Consider the following 10,291-nt stretch of genomic DNA (forward strand, 5'->3'; position numbering starts at 1 on the left):
ACCGAAGCATTCCTAACTTCAATCCAGGATGCTTCGCTTCCAACAAAAAATTATAAACGGTACATTCTTCACGACTCCTCAATCACCAACTCCAGTTGTAGGTTATGCAACTGTGAAGAGGAGACCATCCAGCACATAACATCTGCGTGCAGGATGTTGAGCGGTACCGAGTACACCAATCGTCATAACTCCGTCTGCAAGATTCTCCATCAAAACCTTGCGTTGAAGTATAACTTAGTGGCAACCTACCATCCTTACTATAAGTATACTCCGCAGAGAATCTTGGAAAATGATCGGGTCAAACTACTGTGGGACCACACTATTGCCACCGACCACAATGTTAATCATAACAGACCCGATCTAGTTCTGCTTCTGAAGGAAGAACGAGCGTGCTTTATAATCGATGTAGCCGTACCGTTGGACCGGAACACTGTTGAAAAACAGCACGAAAAAATCCGGAACTACGGCCCCTTGGCAGATGATATGAAGCAGACTTGGAGACTACAAAAGATCCAAGTAGTCCCAGTAATAATTTCAGCGACGGGATTAGTCCCGCAGAACTTACATAAAGCGCTGAAAACGCTCGATCTTAGGGCTGGACTATACATGGAGATGCAAAAAGCAGTTATCCTTGCAACCTGTGCTATAGTCCGAAGAGTCCTGTCCGGTAACAATCTGACCTAATGGGTTTCAGTCTTGATCCGCACTGTCTTCAATATAAGATCCATGTCTCTGTAGTGTAGGACCTCCGCGTCATTGGCTGAAGTGTTTGCGACAAGCGGGATGTAGCAATACATTTTCGCATGGTCGCACACACTTTGCGTTAAAACGCATCATCGCTGTGATGCGGGCCTTTGGATGTTGCCTTCAGCCCATCCTTAGGTTGGTCGCCCCTCGGTCCGGTTGGGCGGGAAGAGGGTCCGTGGGCTTTTTGAACTATTTAATTCAGTTCATAAGTGGTGCGTGCAGATATTACCTCAACCGTCGAATCACCAGAATGTCCTATGTGTGAAGGCGCAAGCAAAGATGCAGAATATATTTGCTTCAATTGCCTCAGATTTCATAGTCCAAGAAGAAATCTGCAGACTGAGCTAAAGACCCGTTTAACAGTGGAAATTCTGATAAGCGGATGCTCTACCGACTAAAAAGAGCAGAAGCGGACTGGAAACATAGAAGGGAAGCTACTGCAATTAATACCGCTCAAAGCAGCTAATTCATCTAAGGCGAACAGTTAACAACTGAATAGCCATCGCGAAACAATACCAGAACGGTGGCCCCGCGGAGAGTGTGGAGGAAGTAAGGAAGGTTTTATCCGATAGGAGATCGGAATGCGCGTCATCGATTACAGATGCGTATCCACGATGGACTTCCACCAGCAAAGAAAAAGACAAACAGACATTGAATAGGTCTTAATAAAAAATCGGAAAGTTTTGATGCGTTCCTTTTATTCGATCAAAATTGTTAAAAGATAATTTTTTTGATTTCGAAGTATTTGAATTGTTCATATTTTTCAGAGAACACATTCTTATATTCGTTTAGAATTTAGGATTCCTCTCTCAAATTGAACATTAGCAATAGTAACTTTCTGATACATTTGCCACATACCGCACCCTTTTTCTACACGAGACTATGATGAATGTTCTTAACTTGACCAATCTAACCATGAGTGAAATATTGAAATTGATAGATAAAACATAGAAAATGATCGTAGAGGACCTTATACCATCGCAACTGAAAGTTCAATGACTTTGCTGTTTCCTCGCCTTTTATCAATAACCAAACTCACGACTGAATACTGACCAACCCAATGACGTACTTCCATATCCGCTTATTAAAGCCAAATCAACAACGCCCAATACAAGAGATTCCACTTTTCATCACTAGAATACCGATAGAATGGGGCCATATTTTTTTCTCCCATCGCGAAATGTCAGATTTGTCACGGTGACAGCCGCTGCCATAATCTTTTAATACTTGGCGGGTCGCGGAGTGGATTGCTGTCCCCATCTGTTCTGTTAAAAGTGAAATTGCTTTCGTGACGTGAATCGAAGAAGTTAGCGGGTACAAAAAAAGTAAAAGAACGTCAACATGTACAGCAATCAGTCGGGGTCACTAGATTAAAACTTTAACGACGCGCCCTTTTAATTAAAAGTTAATGCTCATGTGAAAACTTGCTAATTTCGCAAGACAAGCTCCCAAATGGCGAATTCTAAATTCAGGTTTGTTGCAACTATAACTGAGCATCTAGGAAAAGTGGTGATTAAATGCAGACAGTAGTCGCTCCATTGGCGCACATGAATTCCGATTTGCATTAGTTGAAAAAATCAACTCTCATAGATCAGGCTAAACTCAATGGAGTGACCAAGTTGAGTACCGGTTGAAATATTTATCGAATGAATCAACTCCGGTGCTTTCCTAAATAGATTCCCTCCCCACCGTACAATTCTAAAAAGTCGTGTATTTATGCTGTTGGTGTGGTAAGCAACCGTGACTGGTGACTATATTGCTTCCGTTAGTAGCAAATGCGCCCGAAAAAGGCGCTCTGGCATAGATAGAGTATAAATTATTAGTTTCCATTTTCCGTAAATAATTTCACATAAAATGAAGGCATAATGACTTTGGTTAGCATATTCTGTTCTCTGTTAAATAAACCGCCTTATCTTTGTTGACATTTAGAACTGTGAAAGCAAATAGTCACTGGTGTTTATGAGGAGAAGACTGTGATTCCGTCTTATCACGATTAAAAATATCTTAATACTCTCTAGCATATTAAATAATGGCAAAACTTTTTAAAAAAAAGTTGCAATTTTAGATATGGATGAATTGTAGGAAAATATATGCAAGAGATTATCTTGTAACACGCGGAAGTGGAAATAATAAAATAATAAAGTAATAAATAATTAGTCATACAATGAATCCATTTTGAAGGTTTTGTGTGAAATGATTTACCCGTCGTCTGTGAATCCCTTTACATATAGCAAGTGTTGAGTTTGAAAGTGGGGCTCCCCATATATGCAAAGAGGGGTGTACCCATTTTTTTTTTACAGAACATGGTCATGTGGGGTATGAAATCAAATTGCTCAGCTAGTGCTTTTTGAAATTGGGTGGAACATAAGGGAGTGAAGGCTTTAAATGGGTGCCTCAAAGATAAAAGATAAAAGGAGTTGTATGTGTTTTTATTTTTTCGTTAAGTATGTCGAAACTATGCTTCGCGAAGGTTCCATTTCGAAGAAAAAATAGTTCATGGAACGTCGTTTCGAATGATGAAAAATCAAACAGTTGGTAAATCCATGCCACTGCCAAGTGAAAGATGTATATGATGTTAACAGCCTCCATACGGAGTATTAACTAGCCACTTTTTGAGTTTTTAATGTCATTACTATTTTTTGTCACTGTCCGAATTTCAATTTTGCATACGAAAATAGAGTTTCTTTTGTTTTTGCTCTCAGCAAGGATTTTATTTTATCTTTTTTCGTTGTTTCTTTTTGGATTATGTTCAACAGACTTTACGTAACTTTCTTGTAGAAAACAAAACACATACAACTCCTTTTAACCCTTTCCTGAACACTTATGTATTTTGTACGGATTTCACTTTTGCTCACTGTATATAAATCCATCCACCAACTGAAGACGATGGACAAATACTGCCTCCACCAAATATAGAAGAAACATTCCGTGCAATTAATGGGTTTAAAAACATAAGTCGCCAGGATCCGATGGAATTATAGCCGAATTGGTTAAATATGGAGGCGACCAATTACATCAAGCAGTTCATCAACTTATGTTCAAGGTGTGGGACAGCGAATCAATGTCCGATGACTGGCAACGAGGCATTATTTGTCCCATCCATAAAAAGGGAGATATCACACAGTGCAGTAATTATAGAGGTATCACGCTGCTGAGTACCATTTGCAAGATATTCTCCGCTATCTTGCTAGGTCGTATACGCCCAGAACATCATTGGCCCATACAAAAGAGGCTTCATTCCGGGCAGATGAACAATAGATCAAATTTTCTCTCTGCGGCAAGCGATTGAAAAACTGTTGGAATATGGACCTCAGTTATATCTTTTTTTCATCGACTTTAAAGCCGCCTATGGTAGCATAGACAGAGTAAAACTGTACAAGGCCATGGGATAATTCGGTATCCCGAAAAAATTGATAAGGCTAACTAGGCTAAGATAAGTGGATGCCATGTGTCCCCTATAACCTGACCCTGGAAAAAGTATTCATCCACTCGAGACAAAAAAGGAAATCTGGTTTGCGACCTTATAGGCATATTGGGGCAATGGGTTGAGTACTTTTATAAAGTGCTCATCGCAGTAGTTGAGTACTTTTATAAACTGCTCACTGCATATCGACGAGTTGTCAGTCCCGCCAAATCAAAATGACGGACAAATGCTGCCACCACCAACCATAGAAGAAACAATCCGCACAATCCATTAGCTTAACAACCATAAGTCGACAGGAGCTGGTGGAATTACAGTCGAATTGATTAAATATAAGGGCGACCAACTACACCAAGCGATTCATCAACTTATGCTCAAGGTATGGGTCAGCGAATCAATGCCTGACGACTGGCAAAAAGGCACTATCTGTCTCACATATAAAAAGGAAGATATCACGCAGTGTAGCAATTATAGAAGTATCACGTTGCTGAGTACAATCTATAAGATATTCTCCGCTATCTTGCTAAGTCGGATAACCCTATATCTCCAGAACATCATCGGCCCAAACCAAAGAGGCTTAATTCCAGGCAAATCAGCAACAGATCAGATTTTCTCTGTGCGGTAAGCAATGGAATAACTGTTGGAATATGGTTATCAGTTGCATCATCTTTTCATCGACTTCAAGGTCGCCTATGATTACCTGGGCAAAACTGTACATGACCATTTCAGGACTGACTAGGTAAAAGCAACAGAATCACTCTCGAGACCATTCAACATCAACAACGATCTTCCTTAAGTCCACCCAACTACTAGCCTATGCTGACGATATCGATATCATGGGAAGAACGACCCGAGACGTACAAACTGCCTTCATGCAGATCGAGCAGACAGCGCGAAATCTTGGGCTGCATATCAATGAAGGCAAGACAAAATATATGGTGGCAACGTCAGCTCCAAAAACCAACCAACCTACAACATCAAACCGTACTGGTCAAACGGGAAGATTAAAGATAGGAGACAACAACTTTGAGACCGTTGAAAATTTCTCCTATCTAGGGTCGAAAATCACAACCGATAACAGCAACGATGATGAAATCCGCGCGTGGTTGTTGGCTGCCAACAGAGCCTATTTCAGCTTACAAAAAATGGTTAAAGCTCTTACTGTACAAGACTATGATCTTGCCAGTCCTTATGTATTCATCGGAGACTTGGGTTCTTAGCAAGAAAATTTGCGAACTCTTGGCCATGTTCAAGAGAAGAATCCTCCGAAGAATTGTGGCCCCCTACATGAGGATGGACGATTCCGTAGCCTACATAACGACGAAATCTATGAGCGATACCATGACCGTCAGTTTGTGGATAAAATTCGGCTCAATGGGTTGCGGTCGACGGGTCATTTAATCCGTATGGATGAGGATCATCCGGCCCGAAAAGTCTATAAGGGCTATGGTAGAAAAAGAGATGAGGCAGACCCTCTCTGAAATGGGAATGATGGCGTAGATCAGGGCCCCAGGCGGCTTTTAGGGATATCGAATTGGTGGACCTCGGCGTAAAACCGGAATGTCTGGAGTTCCTTATTAAAGCAGGCCTAGACCGGATACCGGTATACGATACAATATGATTATAATTCAACTTTTACAATGTTCTACAATTGTAATGTTTCGTAGTAACAAAAACAATATTTAAAGAACCATTGCAATTGCACAGTGATATATATACTCTAATTGAACTTCCGAAGTGCAAGAGAACTAGATATTCTGAGAACGTCTGATTAGAATTTGGTTTTGTAAGCCTTGTCTTCAACCGACTATAGACTACAATACTATCCTTTTTTCCACCAATTTCAAGTTTCGAAATAATTTTTAAGAGAGTTATATGTCACTTAAAAAACAAGAAAAAGAAGATGTCATTTGATTTACCCATAATATTTAGGTACCTATCTGTTCAGGTAAATCTGTGCTAAGTTAACCTTAAATACGGTAAATTTTCTTTTAAGTTTCCCTCTTTTCTGTCGCTACCTATAACTATTTTTGACAAACTTGACGTTTTCTCGCAAAATATTATAGTTTTACTTAAACGAGACAAAAGGGGAGAAAGATAACATCACCCCTGTCTTCCTAGTAGAGTTAATGGACACACTGGCTCCACACTTTCCGAATATATATCACGCACTCTTAGCATATGCTTATATTTCAATAACATGGCATGAAGTTAAAAACTAAAAATACATTCACAAGTGGCCGCTGAAATATATATCGAAAGGGCTAATCCACGGAGATAGCAGTCCATGAGTTTACGACAAAAATTGAGGAAGCAATATTCGAATAAAATGCGCCTTGGATATATTCAAGGACATCGAAGGTATTTGCATCTAATTCTCGTTCGTAAGGTTGTATCACGCGGCATGAGGGCATAGAATCGATCAGCTGTTAATCAGATGGATCCTTCACATGCTGGAATGTAGGGAGATCCACATCATAGTCAAAAAGGAAATCTATTGGGACAAGATATTTCCGGGAGTTTTTTCTTTCTTACTATGGTTTCTGCTTATTGGCCGTTACGTTGTTACGGCGTCTGAAAGGCGCGAATATCTGTGCAAGCATTTGCGGACGATCTAGAGAAAATAATTTTCAGCAAATTGACGGACAGGTGATCTACAGCTTATACTTTTGAAATTGACTTACAGTGAACGCTAGGGAGACTGGGTTAATTACAAGCTAAATTTGTTGCTAAGGCTGGTTTTGCAGCCACAATTAAGACTATTCTGAATCTACCCGCTCAAAGACTGGCCCGATATGGAAGGCAAATCAGGTTCAGCGATGTTTTCGTAAAACCCGACTATTAGTCGGTACCGTTGTGGCGCGGCAGGATCCGCAGCATTCGAAATTTATTTCGAATGTCGCGGATGCGGACGGGTAGATGGCGCGGAACTCCACTCACTTTAGAACTCGCTTAGAACTAGCCGAGGAAGTGGAAAATTAGCGGTGAGAAAATGCCGTTGGTTGGGACAGTAAGGACCGCATGGAAATAAGCCGGTCTTCTGTCTCCAACCGTGGTATAGAACGCATCGGGCCTGTAAAACATTAACACCCAAAAGTCTTCTCAACTTGATGTTGATAATAACTGTATTTTCATATTTTGTATAAAGCTGTCAGGACGGATATAGCGTTGTTATTGTGTCGTGCCACATCAAGTTGCGTATAATCAGGAGAAACGGCACCTCGCGAAATACAGCAAACCGTCAGAAAAATGATGACCACAGGTCATATCTCTGCGGCAAAACTATCGGAATTGTCCTTTTTGAATCTGTTCCAATAGTCAAGTAACGTTATCGGGGACGTCATATTAAGTTGGGTTTGAGTTGTCATTAGTTGCTGGTTTAATTGAACCAACTGAATGAAATGGACCTGAAATGGATGCCAGCCGTCGGACATAGTTGATAATGAAGAGAGTGACCGATTAGCTTGTCAAGGTTTTGGCTCCACAATATTGGTACCAAATCCAGGCCCTCTTTCCACGTAGAGAAAGCGGGGTTGGTAGCCTCGAGTTTACATATTATACATATGTACCCACTAAGAGAATGAAAAAAAGACCGCTTTGTATTCTCTTTCTCATTTGTGTGTTAGTTTAAAGTCAATAAAGTTTTTATATGCAAATATCATTTTTAAGCCTTTAACAAGTCGAAAACCGGAAGCTCGGCGCTTCAGGTAAGAAAGGTTTTGTTAATTTTTTATGTAAGAACATTGGAGGTGGTTCCATTTAAAAAGAGCCTATAGTGTATGTATGTTGAATATACTCGATGTGGTACTGACATTTTCTCTTAGGGAGTAGGCGATTTTCACATATTATAACTTTGTAATAATTGTAGGATTTCCATCACACTTTCCAGTATGGTACTTCATATTAAAGCCTATATTATTGCAAGTTCTGCGTGAAAACAAAACCTTATTAAAATTGCTTTTCTGTCTGGACATATGGGAACGAACTACGAAATCCCACGTATACAGTAAAAATATTTATAAATATAAAGGAACCTTTTGGACTTCCTAATAATGCAACTGTTTATGCAGCTATACATTTGCATATCGCTTTTGTTTCACTTTGAAGTTGCACCTGATCAAAGATGCTTTCCATGTGAAGCCAAATACAGTTCAACCAACAATTATGAACCAAATGGACATCGTTTGAATGGAATTTGCGCCAAAAACATTAAATTCATACATTAATAAGCCAGTTTATTGAAACAATACCAATAAAATTAGAGTGGTTAGAGCACAAGGCTATCGTACGGAAGGTCGCGGTTCAAATCTCACTGGTGGCAGTGGAATTTGTATCGTGATTTGCCGTCGGATACCAGTCGACTCAGCTGTGAATGAGTACAAATCAAGATAATAATCTCGGGCGAGCGCAATGCTGAACACATTGCCTCCTACAGGCTATTCTGTAGTGTACCATTACGGTCTTGAATGAAATGCTCTAACACACTTCAAGGCCCTGATCCAATATGGATTGTTGCGCCAACGATTATTATTATTATAATACCAATAAAATTAAGGAATTTTCAAACCAAGAAGATTATGGTTTTTACATTAATCATTGAAATAGTTTCAAAATCATTGAATTTCATAAATAAAACATACAGGGCGGATTTATTTTTCTCATTTATCAATCCCTATTTACTGCAGTTTACCAATATTCAAATCTAATTATATATTTATCACCATTTCCAGTGACGTTGACGAGTATGGATTTCAACGCCCAGAAGACTTCGACTATTTAGTATACGAAAAGTTTATGTCATCTTACCTGAAAGTCCTAACAGAACGACAAATACGATGGGAAACGTTGAAACGAAAGAATACAGATTTTTCGAAATTGACTCGAACTCTTAAACGTTATATCAGAAAGGGAATACCCAGTGTGTATAATAGAATATTTAAATTATTTAAAAAATAATGTAAAATTCCTTCAAGCGTCCTATCGCACTGAAGTGTGGATGAAAGTATCTGGTGCATATCAAAATCAACAGCAATCTCCAGATCTCTATAGTAATTTACTGAGAGCGCAATTCGATAGGGATACAGTGGAAGCTATTAAAATAGATCTTCCACGTACTTTCCCCGATAATATTCATTTCGAAACGAAAAAGAGACAGCTTTTCAATGTTCTTATTGCATACGCACACCATAACCGCGACGTAGGCTACTGCCAAGGACTGAATTATATAGCAGGTATTATCAAAGTATTTCTTCACTAAACCACAGACGTTTAAGAGACATACTGGGTTTCAGGTCTATTATTGATAGTTACACAAAAAGAGGAACCAACATTTTGGCTGCTTAAAATGATTGTCGAGAAAATAGTTCCTTCATATCATACCAAGAGAATGACCAATTTAATTCGAGATTTAGCTGTTTTAAAAGAGCTAATCAAATTAAAAGTACCTGAAGTTAATAATCATATAGAAAATTTAGGTTTGTGAAGCCGCTGGTATTCTATTTTTATACAGATTCATGAATTTATGCCCGTTGTAGGTTTACCATACACTGTGATAGCAAGCAAATGGTTCGTGTGCCTATTTGCGGAAGTACTGCCAACCGAAACTGTGCTTCGAATTTGGGATTGTGTTTTCGCAGAGGGATATAAGGTAGGGCAATTCGTGTGTCTTTAGAGAAAAATACTTAATAGATGATTTGCAGATCCTCTTTCGAGTAGGAATCACCCTAATTGTTGCGCATAGAAACGTTATTTTACAAGCCGACGACATATCTGTGCTAGCTGAATTGTTTCGCAACGAAATTATCAAAGGCGAGATCGCCACCGATTGTCATAATTTTATGAAAAACATTTTCAAAGTACCTGGTAACTTAAAGCGAAGAGACTTGGAACGTTTAAGATTGATCTGCATCGATCGAACAAACTGTTAGCATTTCTTCCAGGTTTTCTCTGAAGGCAGTTTATATACATAGTTGCTGATGTGTACATCGGTGAAGTACTACGAGCACATTTAATCGAAATGTATTGTTTTTGTGTTTATTTGTAAGCATAAATGGAATTAAATTATTGACTCATTTTAAGATTGTGACTATTTTTCCGCAAGTTTCTTTCCCACATTCCAGAACC

The 10,291-nt window shown here is 39.2% G+C and overlaps 1 protein-coding gene across 2 annotated transcripts; it reads left to right on the forward strand.

The window, feature by feature from the left end:
• The first annotated feature begins 1,929 nt into the window (after window positions 1–1,929).
• On the forward strand, window positions 1,930–10,245 carry LOC119660618 (growth hormone-regulated TBC protein 1). 2 transcript variants are annotated; one of them, XM_038069320.1, is made up of 6 exons: window positions 1,930–2,219; window positions 8,899–9,086; window positions 9,142–9,399; window positions 9,460–9,642; window positions 9,703–9,815; window positions 9,868–10,245. In XM_038069320.1, exons 1-6 carry the CDS (start codon window positions 2,200–2,202, stop codon window positions 10,093–10,095), a joined length of 990 nt encoding a protein of 329 aa, XP_037925248.1. In that variant the 5' UTR covers window positions 1,930–2,199; the 3' UTR covers window positions 10,096–10,245. The 2 variants fall into 2 exon arrangements, with proteins under 2 accessions (XP_037925248.1, XP_037925249.1); XM_038069321.1 differs by lacking the exon at window positions 1,930–2,219 and adding an exon at window positions 2,236–2,477.
• The last annotated feature ends 46 nt before the right edge of the window (window positions 10,246–10,291 follow it).

Source organism: Hermetia illucens, chromosome 6 (assembly GCF_905115235.1).
Source record: "Hermetia illucens chromosome 6, iHerIll2.2.curated.20191125, whole genome shotgun sequence".
NCBI classification, from domain to species: Eukaryota; Metazoa; Arthropoda; class Insecta; order Diptera; family Stratiomyidae; genus Hermetia; species Hermetia illucens.